At 43.7% G+C, this 16371-nt stretch overlaps 1 protein-coding gene across 1 annotated transcript in view; it reads right to left on the bottom strand.

Moving 5' to 3' along the window:
* The window catches only part of LOC111546926 (aldehyde oxidase 2-like), a 90220-nt gene that overhangs the window by 10706 nt on the left and 63143 nt on the right, over nucleotides 1-16371 (bottom strand). Inside the window, 3 exon segments of the mRNA XM_023218450.3 lie at nucleotides 11645-11812; nucleotides 14295-14510; nucleotides 14623-14688. Coding sequence (XP_023074218.1) covers nucleotides 11645-11812; nucleotides 14295-14510; nucleotides 14623-14688 — 450 coding nt within the window.

Genomic DNA, 16371 nt, shown 5'->3' with positions numbered 1-16371 from the left:
GTTACTGAAGCTTGTGCATTTGTCACGTATTTCTCGTGTCATGGTTTTCATCTCTGTCATTTCGTTTATGACCTTCTCTGCATTAATTAGTCTAGCTGTCAATTCTTCCACTCTTTTTTCAAGATTTTTAGTTTCTTTGCGCTGGGTACGTAATTCCTCCTTTAGCTCTGAGAGGTTTGATGGACTGAAGCCTTCTTCTCTCATCTCATCAAAATCATTCTCTGACCAGCTTTGATCTGTTGCTGGCGATGGGCTGTGCTCCTTTGCAGGAGGAGATGCGCTCTTATTTTTTGAATTTCCAGCTTTTCTGCCCTGCTTTTTCCCCATCTTTGTGGTTTTATCTGTCTCTGGTCTTTGATGATGGTGACGTACTGATGGGGTTTTGATATAGGTGTCCTTCCTGTTTGATAGTTTTCCTTCTGACAGTCAGGACCCTCAGCTATAGGTCTGTTGGAGATTGCTTGAGGTCCACTCCAGACCCTGTTTGCCTGGGTATCAGCAGCAGAGGTTGCAGAAGATAGAATATTGCTGAACAGCGAGTGCACCTGTCTGATTCTTGCTTTGGAAGCTTCCTCTCAGGGGTGTACTCCACCCTGTGAGGTGTGGGGTGTCAGACTGCCCCTAGTGGGGGATGTCTCCCAGTTAGGCTACTCAGGGGTCAGTGACCCACTTGAGCAGGCAGACTGCCCCTTCTCAGATCTCAACCTCTGTGTTGGGAGATCCACTGCTCTCTTCAAAGCTGTCAGACAGAGTCGTTCGCGTCTGGACAGGCCTCTGCTGCTTTAGCTGAGCCCTGTCCCCAGAGGCGGAGTCTACAGAGACAGGCAGGTTTCCTTGAGCTGCTGTGAGCTCCACCCAGTTCGAGCTTCCCAGCGGCTTTAGTTACCTACTTAAGCCTCAGCGATGGCGGGCGCCCCTCCCCCAGCCTCGCTGCTGCCTTGCCGTTAGATTGCCGCAGACTGCTGTGTTAGCAAGGAGGGAGGCTCCGTGGGCGTGGGACCCTCCCGGCCAGGTGTGGGATATAATCTCCGGTGTGCCGGTGTTACAGCGCAGTATTGGGGTGGGAGTTACCCGATTTTCCAGGTGTTGTGTGTCTCAGTTCCCCTGGCTAGGAAAAGGGACTCCCTTCCCCCTCGCGCTTCCCAGGTGAGGGGATGCCTCGCCCTGCTTCAGCTCTCGCTGGTCGGGCTGCAGCAGCTGACCAGCACCGATTGTCCGGCACTCCCGAGTGAGATGACCCCAGTACCTCAGTTGAAAATGCAGAAATCACCGGTCTTCTGTGTCGCTCGCGCTGGGAGATGGAGACTGAAGCTGTTCCTATTCCTTTTTCTTCTTCTTCTTAGCTGTTCCCGGGGGAGCTGCTTGGCTCTCTTCTTGAGAATGAGCCTGTTCTGCAAGGTCTGGGCTGGACACAGGGCAAAACTCCTCAGTTTAGCTGTGGCAGATTTGGGTCTACTCTTCTGCTTAAGTTATGGAATTTTTAGTCTCTCTCTCTCTCTTTTTTTTTTTTTTTTAAGACAGGGTCCTGCTCTATCACCCAGGCTAGAGTGCAGTGGTGCAATCAAGCTCACTGCAGCCTCAAACTCCTGGGCTCAGGCAATCCTCCCACCCTAGCCTCCTGAGTAGCTGGGACTATAGGCACGTGCCACCACGCCTGGCTAATTTTTTTTGGTTTTTAGTAGAGACACAAATATACATTCAATAACAGTATCAGAGAATCTCCCTTCAGGAGTAAGAATGGCTACTCTGTGAAATGTCACCAAGCGTTGCCGGGAAATGATTCAGTTCCTGCATCCTAGGACAAACGTATTCAATATGGAACCAGTTTCACAGCCAATAAAACCTCTTCCAAGACAGCATGACAGGTTAGAAGAATGTGGTTAAGAATGAGTACATGCCTGTCTGTGTGCGTGCTTGTGAGTCTGTGTGTGTACATGCATGCTTGTATGTGTGTGTGTCTCATGGGAACAGGACAATAGGTTGAGCATTCTGAGGAAGACACCATGGGAGACTCTACTCTCAGTCTGTCCTGAGCCATGCAGTCTGCTCTGTGTTCATCTCAAGGAATCCAGGTGACCGAAGCATGTCTGTACTGGTCTAAGGTCCTGACAATTATCTGTCACGTTATGTTGCCCAGGCTGATCTTGAACTCCTGATCTCAAGTGATCTTCCTGCCTCAGCCTTCCAGAGTGCTGGGATTACAGGCGAGAGCCACTGTGCCTGGCCACGTCTAGTGAATCTTTAAACCTAAGGGTGGTCTTAGGGATCCCTGACTCAATCATTTTCACCATCATCCTCATCAATATGTATTGACCATTTACTATGTGTGACAACTGCCAACTGCTTTATATATTATCTCACTCAATTCTCACAACAATCCTGTAAAGTAACTAGAGTTATTCTCTCCACTACCCCACCTCTCCCTCATTTTATAGATAAGAAAACTGAGTGATCAGGGAACTTAAATCAAGCATTAAAGGTAGAGCTGGGGCTGGGTGCGGTGCCTCATGCCTGGAATCCCAGCACTTTGGGAGGCTGAGGTGGGCAGATTGCTTGAGCTTAGGAGTTTGACACCAGCCTGGGCAACATGGTGAAACCTTGTCTCTACCAAAAATACAAAAACTAGCTGGGTATGGTGGTGTGCACCTGTAGTCCCAGCTACTCGGGAGGCTGAGGTGGGAGGATCACTTCAATCTGTGAGGTGGTGGTTGCAGTGAGCCGAGATTGTGCCACTGCACTCCAGCCTGGGCGACAGAGCAAGACTCCATCTCAAAAAAAAAAAAAAAAAAAAAAAAATAGTAGAGCTGGAATTGAAACCCAGATTCACTCTAACTCAGGGCCTGTCTCAAGCACTAAGCTAAAACAGTTCATTGTAACTCTTCTCCCTGGCAGGACGAGATGGTTGTCTTTTCTCCTGTTTTATAGTCTGCATCTCTTATTTCCTCCCTTAAACTGAGGAATGCCTCCAGCTTTTGCCTCTTCCCTTTTAGGTGTTCTTCCTATCTCTCCCTTTTCTCTGCTCCTACAAACCTAATGAGGAAGAGATCACACAGGAGAGTTTTTAGATACAAAAATATACATTCAATAACAGTATCAGAGAATCTCCCTTCAGGAGTAAGAATGGCTACTCTGTGAAATGTCACCAAGTGTTGCAAGGAAATGATTCAGTTCCTGCATCCTGGGACAAACGTATTCAATGTGGAACCAGTTTCACAGCCAATAAAACCTCTTCCAAGACAGCATGAGAGGTTAGAAGAATGTGGTTAACAATGAGTACATGCCTGTCTGAGTGTGTGCGTGCGTGTGAGCCTGTGTGTGTACATGCATGCATGTATGCGTGTGTGTCTCATGGGAACAGGACAATAGGTTGAGCATTCTGAGGAAGACACCATAGGAGACTCTACTCTCAGTCTGTCCTGAGCTGTGCAGTCTGCTCTGTGTTCATCTCAAGGAATCCAGGTGACTGAAGCATGTCTGTGCTGGTCTAAGGCCCTGCCAACTATCTGTAGCTGAGATTTTAGCTGAACAGGCTGGAGATTTCATGTTTTCACATGTTGTGGTATATGAGCCCCAAGAAATAGAATGCAGTCTTGTAGGGCTGGTAGACGTCTCCCCAGCTCAGAGAAATCCAGGGTTGGGTATAGAGTATGGGGTTGAGCAGGCTACATTTGAATGGCTAGCGTTTGGGAGTGAACTGCCTGAGAGGAGTGGGTAAACCAGGCTGCCGGCAGCATGCAAAATGTTCATGTGCCTCTTTTCCTTCATCAGTGGGGAGGAAGCGCTCCAGATACTGAACTAAACAGGTGGCGCTTTTAATGCTGCCAATTCTCACTGAATCTGGGCTTCTAGAAATGCAAAAGAAGCAGGGAGGGAAAATGGGACGTGGGGATGTGAGAGACGCAGTGCTGTAAAGGGAGGGGAGTCCGTGGAGGGTGACCGTATTAGGGTTTGCAGCATAGGAAGAAGGTGAAGGACGTTAGAAACTAGCCACTGATCAATCTCATAGAAATGCAGATTCTGTGAAGGACAGGCATGGCCATTTGGAATTGAGGACTGATTTAAGAATGAAGGACTTTTCCCCACTAGGGTACGATAAGATCATGCGTCAGCCTAACGTAGGACATGAGCCATTTGTTATGATTGCAAGGATTTCTTGTGAGTCAGCGTGTTCCAGGCTGCCCCTTCAGAAGTGGGGTAAGCTGAAACCTGCTTATAAACCTGTTTCCAAGCTGAGGTGTCTGATTTTAACTTCCAGGAGATGGAAACTGAAGCTGTTAATTGGCTCTATATGGCCTCCCACTATGGCAGCCCACATAGACCACGTTTAGTGATTACTCAACAAATACGTTTTGCTGCTGGTGATACTAAGATAACATGATTTTTAAAAAAAGTCTGACCTATTCCACATTCTCCAAGTCAGTATTTTTCTAACTTTTGAGGGTGTGGAACCCTTCATGTCTCTGAATCCTAAAGATTTTTTTTGTTTAAATGAAATCACTGTTTCTAAGGAGAAGTCTTAATTTGAAAGTGTTAAATATGTATATCTTTAAGGGAAGTTTACTTTTTTCCCCCTTGTGGAATTTAAGATGACTGTACAAAACACATTTTCCAAGAAGTATATATTTTTCTTTCTCCCATCACTGAAAAGGAAATTACATAGAGATGATGTTTCTGGCCACGCATAGATGAGCCAGGCTGCCCTGCTGGGCTCAGAGTAGAAACCACCACCAGCAACACTGTCCTCACCAGAAATTAACCACCTGAGAAAGAGCCCATGCAAAAATGGCAGCCAGCAATGCTGTGATTAAGGTTAAACCAACCCAAACATGTTTTTTTAAAAAAAAACCTTTTGACATAGTAAATGCTCATTTATATAGTATGATTATTTTTGGTAACAAACATGCCTTAGGCTTCTTGCCAATGCCTGCCTTTTTTGAAGCTAATTGGAAATGAGGCTGCTAGTTAGAAGAATTGTTGTTTATTCTGGCCTCGCAGGTCAACTTGATTTAATGTGGAAACACTTTTCAAGCCTTTTGGGAGAGGCATATTTTGAGGAAGTTCATTAACAGTTTATGGGTTTTTGGTGATGACTTTAACGCTAATATTTACAGAGTGACTCATATTTACACAGTATTTTTACATGCATTATTTTATTTAATTCCAAGGGAAAAGTACTGAGCGTTTTATCATCATTTCTGTTTAAGAAATAGATCTAGTCAGGCTGTTATTTACCTTATGGCTATAAGGAGGTTATTAAAAGAGGAGGTCTTGAACTTTTCAATACTCATGCTCTAGTACACAGACATTCTGACTCCCTGACCTTCTTGTTCATTAGAACAAATTGTGTTTTGACAAAACTATTCAAAGGTCCAATACAAAGACTGTTAATATCTATGTTTCTTATTTCTCTCTTTCTATATATACATTTGCATAGTACAGCATTGTGTACCAGTGTGAATCATTATATATTTCAGTTAGAAACCATGTTGTCGTTTGATAAAATGTATTAAAAATGTAAATTCTGGTTGGCGTGGTGGTTCATGCCTGTAATCCCAGCACTTTAGGAGGCCGAGGCGGGTGGATCACGAGGTCAGGAGTTTGAGACCTGACCAAAATGATGAAACTCTGTCTCTGCTGAAAATACAAAGATTATCCAGGCATGGTACCAGGCACCTTAATCCCAGCTACTCAGGAGGCTGACGCAGGAGAATCGCTTGAGCCCTGGAGGTGGAGGTTGCAGTGAGCCAAGATTGCACCACTGCACTCCAGCTTGGGCGACAGAGCGAGACTCCATCTCAAAAAAAAAAAAAAAAAAGTAAATTCTGATATGGAGTCAGATTTGTTCCAAGATGCTTTAGAAATTGGTCTGTGTGAGCAGCCAGGCTATAAGAACTTCAGGAGGCCTGCTGTGGCTTCTAAGGGGATGAATGAATTATATTCACTAAAGGTCTAAAGAAGTAGATCTGAAGTGTGTAAAGTGTATGATAAAGACTAGGAAAATTGCTGACTGGAAGAAGGACTATCCAGGTTTCACTCGCCGATGTGAAAATAAATGATGTGGCCACAAATTCTATTTTCTCTCTCAGCCTGGAGAACAACAATTGTAAGATTTTTCTACCAGAGAGGCAAATCAGACACAAAAGGGCCACTTCTGAGGGCTGCTTAGTCCCAAGAGACTTTGATTCTTCTGAAGCTGCCGCAGGGCCTTTGCGTGAGCTGTTCTCGGCCTGAACTGTATCATTGCCAGCTTTATACTTGGTCCCCTGCTTCATTCAGACTTTGGCTCAAATGTGAACACTCTCAGAGGGAAGGGAACTTCCCCAAGAAACTATAATCAAATAATCTCACCGTCACATTCTACCTCCTTTCTCTTCAATTTTCCTTCACAGTATTCAACACCACTTGGAATCATATTGTGCATTTGTTTACTTGTTTACTATCTGGCTTCCCCCACAGAATGTAAGCTCTATGCCGGCAGAGATTGCCTTGCTCACCACTATTTTTTTAGTTCCCCAGCAGTGCCTGGTACATGGAAGGTGCTCAATAAATATGTTAGATGAATGAACAATTGCATGAAGAGTAACCAAAGTGGGATCCCATCTATGACCCCTCTAACTTCAAGAAAAGAGCAAGGCTAAGTCAGAAAGGCTTTATTCTATGGGCTGTATTAGTATAACCCAGGGTCAGCCAAGCACTTATAATTCACAGTCACTGTCTTCCTTCCCTGCTGGACTATAAATGCCTTGAGAGCAGGGACCTGTGAGTCTGGTTCACCACTATATTCCTGGGACCTCCAACTATGCAGAAAGGATGGGATCAAATGAATTTGTTGAATACCCGAGTAGGAGTTAACAAGTTGAACAGAAGAAGATGGTTCCAAGGAGAAGGAAGAGCACGGCAGAAGCCCTGAAGCGGGAGTGAGCGTCTCTGTCCTTGACATGAAGAATGATAGAAGAAGGCAAGTGTGGCTGGGCAGGGTCATGTGTGGCTGGAGAGGTGGTGGGGTTGGCCATGCTGAACTCTGAAGGTTTGTAGGCTCAGGAAGGCAAGTTAAGAAGTTTCCTGTCTCCTATGAGCAAAGGGAAGCTTTTTGCCAATGTGTGTGCTGGTGTGGCATGGTCTGCTTTGCCACACCACAAGCCTCTAGCTGCAGGGGGTGTAGGGAGACCAGCCAGCAGGCAATTTTGATCCAGGATGGAGAGATGGTAGTTAGCTTCAGGGTCACCAGAAACTAAACGCCACCATGGCAGGGGTCTCTGTTTCATTCCCTACTGTAGCCCCAGAATTGTTCTGTAGAACAATGGCTGGCACACTTTAGATGCTCAACACCTGTTTGTGGGATGAATGAATAATATAGTGGTTAAGGATGGAGAAAATGGACTGGGTCGAGAAATTGCTGGGGGTAAAAATGAACAGGACATGATGAAGGACTAACTACTGAGTATGAGGGAGATAAATGCCAGGATGGCTCCTGGGATTCTTGCTTATGTTTCTATATGGATAGAGGAGTATTGCCGTTTTCTGCAACAGGTAATAGTAGAATAATCTAAGTTTTGTGTGTTTCTTGGCCTCTGTTAAACTAAGACTCACTTCTTCCTCCCACTCCTTGGGAGGTCCCAATCAAGGCTGGCCTCTAACCAGCCTCCTCTCTATGTTGGTGAACAGTTGAGGAGATGGGGTCTGGAGGCTCGAGCAAACTAACTGAAGCCTTCTCAAGTATTTGGAGAGGGCTTTCTTCTTATTGTTTCAAATATATGTGAGTTCAGTGCAATGGCTAGGAATATTGTAGGTCGCGATAAATATGAAGGATAAATGATTATGCCAGGCACGGTGGCTCATGCCTGTAATCTCAGCACTGTGGAAGGCTGAGACGGGAGGGTCATCTGAGGCCAGGAGTTCGAGACCAGTCTGGCCAACATGGTGAAACCCCATCTCTACTAAAAATACCAAAATTAGCTGGGCATGGTGGTACACACCTGTAATCCTAGCTACTCGGGAGACTGAGGCAGGAGAATCTCTTGAACCTGGGAGGTAGAGAGTGCAGTGAGCTGAGATTGCAACACTGCACTCCAGCCTGGGCAACACAGCAAGACCTTGTCTTCAAAAGAAAAAAAAAAAAAGGATAAATGATCATTCTCCATATGGCCTAAGTAGCCTTAATAACAAGGGGCTTATTATTGAAAAGTTAAACATTCTGTCCTGCCCTAGCCCCTCAAATTTATTCCAGTAGCTGTAGATAAAGATCAAGAGTTTGTAGGATAAACGAGTTTGGCCAGGTATTTTCTTTTTGTGTTTAAGCAACTGTTTTTTGAGTGATGTTTCATGGGATACTTCTCTCATGAAATTCCCAATCCAGATTTTTCCGCGACTGAGGCTCAGTAGAGTCATTCCCAATTTATTTATTTGTTTATTTTTTCAGACAGAGTCTCACTCTATCACCCAGGCTGGAGTGCAGTGGCGCGATCTCGGCTCACTGCAAACTCCGCCTCCCGGGTTCATGCCATTCTGCCTCAGCCTCCCGAGTAGCTGGGACTACAGGCACCCGCCACTGTGCTCGGCTAATTTTTTGTATTTTTAGTAGAGATGGGGTTTCACTGTGTTAGCCAGGCTGGTCTCGATCTCCTGACCTCGTGATCCGCCTCCCAAAGTGCTGGGATTACAGGCGTGAGCCACCGTGCCCGGCCGTCATTCCCAATTATACTGTACAAATCTTTTCAAAGACTTATATCAGGGATATCCGGATTTTATTAAATGAGTTTACAAATAAGATATATTGTACATATAAACATATATAAATTAAAGGATGGTTAAAAGTGTACACACACACACACACATGCACACTCACACTCCAAAACATGGTTATAGTTAGTTCTGGTTGGTGGGATTATGGCTGATTTTAACTTCACCTTATTCTTTTGGGCATTTTCTAATTTTCCCATAATGGACATGTGTTACTTTTACAAAGACAAAATAATGCATGTTATTAAAAGGAGGTCTAAAATAGCAAACACAGGTTATAACATGAAGTGATATTTATAAACCATGTATCTGCAAGTATTTTAGAAAATGCTAGGTTATTCTAACATTGAGCATTTGATTGATGGGCACAAATTAATAGATGATTTATATTTGCAAAGATATGTTAGTCTTATCAAGAAACCATCAGACTTGAGAGGAAATACGGTTTCATCATATGGACCAGGTAGCTAAGAAACTAAGTCCCAAATGGTAAATGGAATCGAAGTGTTTCACTTCTCACCATCGTATGTGACAGAGCTCCTTTGTCAGACAACCGGACTATTCAAAATAGCCTGAAATCTTAGACGTGAAGGAATTCATTTTTTAGGAGCCAGACCATTGGAAGACTGAAAACATTAACCTCAGGCAAGAAAGGAAGATTAGAAATATCTTTTTGTTTGTTGTGTTTTTTAGTTTTCTTAATCTGCCCCATTCCAGAAAAGGGTATTTATTATTGCAAAATGTGAATGAGAACATTTTTAAAAGTCAGAAGTGCTTATGCTTTTGGGGTATGAGATGATACCATTCCACAGTGACCATGTCACCAGCAGAGTCAGGAACCGGCAGATGACTGACCTCTAGGCCAAGATCCGCACGGAGGAGTTCCTGGAGTGGGTGGAGGGTGCTGGGTGGAGGGTGCTGGTTTCCCGGCCCTGCCCATCTGAGGAGGGACGGGCCGAGGCAGGTGATTGTAATCATTGCTGTAGACAATGGAATCAGATAAGGATCAGATCCATAGACTGGGAGAAGACTTGGAGAGAAATTACAGGGTCACTGGTATTATTGGAGTATAAGAAATATTGTTGAATTAGATTTGAAGATGGAAATAGGAATAGGTTATGTAGGGGAAGGAAATTAATAATTATGAGACTTTTAAGCAATATTTTTATAAGATCTTTTCACTTTATGGTCGACTATTTTGAAGAGGTCAGTTAGGTATTTGGGCTTCTTTTAATATAGATTTGAAAATTAGAAATTTCCTTTTAAGAAGCAGAGAATCAACTCTTTTCTCTCTGAGAGGCCATCTATTATAGTGAAGCCAGGCAGCCTGGTTTTGAATCTTAGCCCCCAAATACTAGGTGTGTGATCTTGGGAAAGTTATTGCACCTGTTTCCTCAATAGTAAAATGAAGAAAATACCAGTAGTTACCTGATAGAGTTGCAGTAATGACTAATATGCGTAAAATGTTTAGTGTGGTGCTCAGTCAATACTACCTAGTAATTACTTAAATTAGGATGCTTAGGAAATTGGCAAAGGCTAGGCTCCATGACCTCTGGAAAGTTACCTGCTGTAACCTTCAGCAGGTGGGATTTGCCATGTGTGTAGCCACATGGATAACTCCCTAGGCCTCTCCCTCCTGGGCTGGGAGGCATTGGTATGAAACAGAATGAAGGAGAAAGGGCCGGGCGTGGTGGCTCACGCCTGTAATCCCAGCACTTTGGGAGGCCGAGGTGGGCGGATCATGAGATCAGGAGATCGAGACCATCCTGGCTAACACGGTGAGATCGAGACCATCCTGACTAACATGGTGAAACCCCGTCTCTACTAAAAAAATACAAAAAATTATCTGGGTTTGGTGGCAGATGCCTGTAGTCGAGCAGGAGAATGGTGTGAACCTGGGAGGCAGAGGTTGCAGTGAGCCAAGATTGCGCCACTGCACTCCAGCCTGGGTGACAGAGCGGGACTCCGTCTCCAAAAAAATAAATAAATAAAAGAATGAAGGAGAAAGGCAGTAGCTCGCAATGGGATCACCCTACTTCTAAATGACAGGCAGTCTGTGTCTACTCTCTCTATAGGGAACACAGAAAGTGACATTATCAAATATGGCTATATGACACATGGATTTCTGTGTGTGTGTGTTTGTTTTTGTTGAAGAGCAGGATGGAGTTGGTAGGATAGAGGGAGGAAATACTTAACCACTGTTTGGAGAAATCAATCAGTTGCTTTCCATTTAGCTATTAGTTTTTGCAGCAATTTATATATATATATATATATAAAATACATCAAAAATTACTACATGTATACAAGGTGTATACATATATATGTGTGTGTGTATGTTTGTATATATACATATAAAATATACTTTTTATTATTTTTTATTTTTTTGAGACGGAGTCTCACTCTGTCGCCAGGCTGGAGTGCAGTGGCGCGATCTTGGTTCACTGCAACCTCTGCCTCCTGAGTTCAAGCGATTCTCCTGCCCCAGCCTCCTGAGTAGCTGGGACTACAGGTGCTTGCCATCACGCCTGGCTAATTTTTTTGTATTTTTAGTAGAGACGGGGTTTCATCAAGTGATCCAGATGGTCTCGATCTCCTGACCTCATGATCTGCCTGCCTCGGCCTCCCAAAGTGCTGGGATTACTTGTGTGAGCCACCGTGCCCAGGTGCAGCATGATATTAACAAATTATCCTACTTCAGGTTGCTGAGATGATCAAATTAACACTTGGGAAACACTTTTTTAAAAGTCAAAAATTACTACATATATACAAGGTGTATTTGTGTGACTTGCTTTTTTCATTTCATAATTTGATTAGCTAGACACAGATTAGGTTATACATTTACCCAAGAGGTCTAAGAAGCAGGAAATAGACAAATCATCTTTTAGGAAAATAAACAATTCCCTACCATTTCTGTGAATTGATCTGCACAGGCCATTCGAACCCATTCTGGTGTTGCTGGGCTCTGCACCATGAAGTCCTCAGCTATGTCTCTTTCTCTTCGCACTGTGGCCACAGCGTCAGCAATGGCAAAGAACACAAATGACCCTAGGAACATCCCAGACTCCCCGAGGCCCTGTAAGAAGGCACATTGGTTTAAGAAACTTCTATACTACACTACAAGTTTCTAGAGGGTAGGGACCAGGCCTTGTTCACCATTGTATCCCCAACCCCTGCACAGTGTTTTGTACACAAAATCTTCTCAATAAATGTTTGTTGGCTGACTTACTGACTGAATCAGAAGCTTGAGTATTCTTAAAAATCTCAGCATAGGCCGGGCACAGGGGCTCACGCCTGTAATCCTAGCACTTTGGGAGGCTGAGGCGGGCGGATCACGAGGTCAAGAGATCAAGACCATCCTGCCCAACATGGCGAAACCCCGTCTCTACTAAAAATACAAAAATTAGCTGGGCGTGGTGGCATGCGCCTGTAGTCCTAGCTATTTGGCAGGCTGAGGCAGAAGAATTGCTTGAATCCAGTAGTCGGAGGTTGCAGTGAGTCGAGATCATGCCATTGCACTCCAGCTGGGTGACAGAGTGAGACTACATCTCAAAAAGAAAAAAAAAAAGAAAAAAAAAAAAAAAAATTCCCAGCATAGTCTGAGTTTCCCAGATCTTGAAATCTTGAATCCTGTCTGGGTTAGATTTTGTTCTGTAGGTAAGGGGTGTGTGTGTATGAGTGCCTTTGTGTGATAATGGGAAAGTACCCTACTTAATAAAACACATTCAATGGATTCAACTAGCCAGCTTTATCAGCAGAGAGAAAAATGCCTTTTTAAACTCCAGGGTCAGGATAGGCATGGTACTCTAGAAGAAAGAGTGCAGACTTTGATACCAGATGAAAGATTGTAAACCCATCATCTGCAAGGAGCAGGCAGGTATTGTCAATGAGTGATGCAGGCAGGTGAAGGACAATAAGGAGCAGTGGAAAGTAAGGTGTGGAAGAGCACCCCCATGTCCTATCTACAAGGGGCAGCTGTTCTTTGGTTGTAGCTAGTCGTTGCCTTTCCAAGGATGCAGCCAAAATTACCAGATCATCCATTTTCTCAAGAGAATTTAGGTAACTGTATTTTAATGTAAAATTCCCCAACTTGTAAAAACACTGTGTAGGCCAAAGAAAAGTAAATCTTCAGGCTAGATTTAGCCAGTAGACCACCAATTTGCGACCTTTGAGTTAGTGAGACTGAGTCTGAATCCTGACCCTAACTCCCCGTGTTTCTCTGGGTGAGATCATCTTCTCTGTTCCTTTGTCAGTGAAGTGTGGGCAGGGATGCCTAGGGTGTTGCAAGGATCAGGAAACACAAAAGCAGCTAGCACAGCTCCTGGTACCTGGTAGCTCTCTGTCGTTTTTACATAGTACCCTCCATGTGGGACCTGCAAACCCCTGATTTTCCTGAGTGTCTGCTTGTAAGTGACTGTCTGCAACGACAAGGACTCAAGGGTCCTGTCTGCCCTGTGTTACTCTTGGTGGCTTAAAAGCTGCTCTCTGTGGGCTCTTAGCTCCCTTTTGCCTTTGCCCCTTAGAGTGATTTCCAGTCCAATGAGAATCCAAAGGCCCCATTGATTGTCCTTCCTTTCAGGTTTGCCCTGACCTCATCACTATAGGTCTAGAGGAAGTTCCTGGCGTTCCTGGGCTGACAGTGGGATCCAGTTTGGACATGATGAAATTTCTACAGATGTAGTTGGATAGTTTTAGTTTTTTTGGAGGATGGGTACTAGCAAGAAGTCTCCCAAAAGATCTTATTTATTACTCAGACTGGTCTTAAATTCCTGGGCTCAAGCAATCCCCTGCTTTAGCCTCCTGAGTAGCTGAAGCTACAGGTGTGCACCACCATGGCTGGGAAAGATTTTAAAGTCTTAAGAGGAGTCAAGAAACTTTAACAATACATCTCAAACCTAGATGAAGTTTTTACTCTGAGGGTGGTTTTCACATCATCTGCATAGAGCAAGGCAAACAAATAATATTTATTTTAATTTGCAGTTTCATTACTTCAGCAATTACTAAGGGTTGATGTCTTTGCTGTCTGATGCTATTAACATTTTGTGCCAGATAATTCTTTATAGTGGGGGCGGGGGCTGCCTTATACAAAATCACCTCCCCCACTCCCCCCACCCCAAATTGAGACCCACTGTTCTAGATGCATTGCTGGGTATGGTAAGGACCCTGAGCCCCTCTGAGGTGAGTGATTTGTCTAAGACCACGGGGAGGGGATAAGGCTGTGGCAGGAACCCAGGTCTTCTGCGACCTTAGTCCAGGGTTCTGTCCATGCTGCCACTGCTAGTATTTCAGTCGCATTGCATCTCCAATCCTGTTTAATATTGTAGTCTTCAGGGTCTTAAGTAAAAGTGTTATTCTATTAAGAAGTCAAAGCTTTTTGGCAAGTTTTAGAGTTTTCAGTGAAAGAGGAAATTATTAAAATCCTTGGCCCATGATTGCCATGGGTGATTCATCTCCAAATTCTAGCAGTCTATAGTGATTTGTTCCTGATGACAGTTAACATTGACTTACTATTTTGTCTGCCTGCTTTCATTTGCCATGTGCTACCCGATCCATGACACTGTGCAGTGGTAGGTTTGGGTGCTTCCCTTAGATGAATAGATGGTTAGTGGGGTTTGTGATGATGGCAGCAAGGAGACATTGAACTCCTCTGGGACATCAGTGATGGTTGGAATTTTGTACTCATCTGGGCTCCGAGAGTACAGGACACCTTCTGGGGAGTATTTCAGTTCTTCAGTGGTATAAAGCCCCGTTCCCTGAATAAACGAACCTTCAATCTGGAGGGGGACAATTTCAAGCTTTGTGACATTGTGTCATTTTTAGAAGGCCTTTACCTACCCTGAGATGACTCCCAGGAAGGGGCATCCTCCCAGGTGGGCCAGCACCTACCTGCCCAATATCAATGGCCGGATTTAGGCTGCAACATGCATCCATGATGATGTCCGTTTTGATTTTCTGCCCAAAATAAAAATGACCTCACCAAAAATCTTGAATTAAAAGTATCGTTTTCAGGTGTACTCAAATGGTCTCCAGTTTTTCCAGAACTCCTGCTGGCTAATTAACACTGCATTAAACCCTGTCAACATTAGAGCTGTTAAGATGCCTGCTGAAGTCTTCAAATTGAGTGCCAGGACTGTCCATGACCCTGGAGGATCTTGTGCATTCATGGTTTTAACTCCTCTTAAGTGACTCCAAAGTCCATGACATGCTAGTGTGTCTGAGTGAGTCACTTGGTAAATAATTGTTGTGCCTGGTTGTTCATCTGATTCTCAACCTGAATTTGTTATTGGAATATAATTTATGAGCTCATGTAGTCCTCATGATAATCTGTGGCAGGTGGTACTATTGCCATTTTACTGTGAAAATCCTAGAGCCATACTGGCATGTATGAGTTTGTGGATTTGCAAGATCTTGGAAGGTATTCAGAGCAAATGTCAAGACCACCTTTGATTTGCTAATCTACTTCCTTCTCTGAGAAGCACCACATTAATCTGGCCCTTGTTTTGGCACTGGGTATGGGCCTGCAGGTTGTTAAGGAGCCACTAAAAGCCTCTAAGTGCCTGTGGCCTATCTCCGGAGTATCTCAGGGCTTCCCTTCTGCCCCCATTTTCCAGTGCTTGTTCTGACAAGATCATCATTCTCTGTTTGGGCTCAATACCTCGGTTCCTACTTTCTATCTAGCCCTTTGGACTTGACAATTCTCTTGACTCAAACCTTGGCCTCTTGGACAACCTACTCTGGCCATTGGGACCAGCCTTCATCTATCCTCAACCTGGATAGGAGGGAGATTGGACACACCTCAGAGTGGGCCTTCAGTTTACTTCTACCTTGAAACCTGGTGTGTTTTGCACTGTAAGTGCTGGGCAGTGGAAAGAGATGGCTGTGCACTAACACTGAGTTGATGGATGATTTAGTTCACCAGCCACAAATGGCCAGCCGCAATAGACCTGTCATTGAATTGCTCTGATTTCTCTTTAGTTAAAAGAAGTTTTGCCTCTTTAAGAAATAAACTATTTAAAGGGATCAAAGTAATACTGAAATTATTGAACCTTAAACTGTAAATGTAAACTGAAAGGCACAGAAAAGACCAAATTTTGACTTTTGTAGCGTCATAAATTCTGGAAGATCCCCATAAGTTTCATTTCTTTAGGGATTTATACCAAGGCCCTTGGGTAAAATTGCATCCTTTATAATGCAAGTTGTTAATTTTGGGTTAAGCATGATTCCCTGTCTCCAATGGGTGGTTTCTTGGCTGTTCAATTAAATAGAAAATATGAAAATTATTTTCATACCTCTCTTCCTCCAAAATGTGTTTCAGTAACACTTTTTGGATAATTGACTTTGGAGAAACAGCACATTGCTATGTGCTTTCAAAATGTTTGCTCAAGACTATTTACTAAGTTAGTTATTCCTTCAGATTAGAAAATGTGTCTTTTCTTTATAAATAGAAGCTTTTTTTTGGGAGAAAACTTGGAAAGTGATTTTGTTGTCTAAATGAAATAAAAAAGTTAATACATTTTAGACTGTCATCAGCAATTCCTTTTTGACTACTCTATTGTCTTTTTACATGGAAATTCAGAATTAGGCTAGATCTCTGGACCCTCCCATGGAATTGAAAGAATCTTGTTATTAGAGAAT

Source organism: Piliocolobus tephrosceles, chromosome 11, assembly GCF_002776525.5.
Source record: "Piliocolobus tephrosceles isolate RC106 chromosome 11, ASM277652v3, whole genome shotgun sequence".
NCBI lineage: Eukaryota > Metazoa > Chordata > Mammalia > Primates > Cercopithecidae > Piliocolobus > Piliocolobus tephrosceles.
Note: the sequence above shows the minus strand (reverse complement) of the source record. Positions and strands in the feature narration are given on the sequence as shown.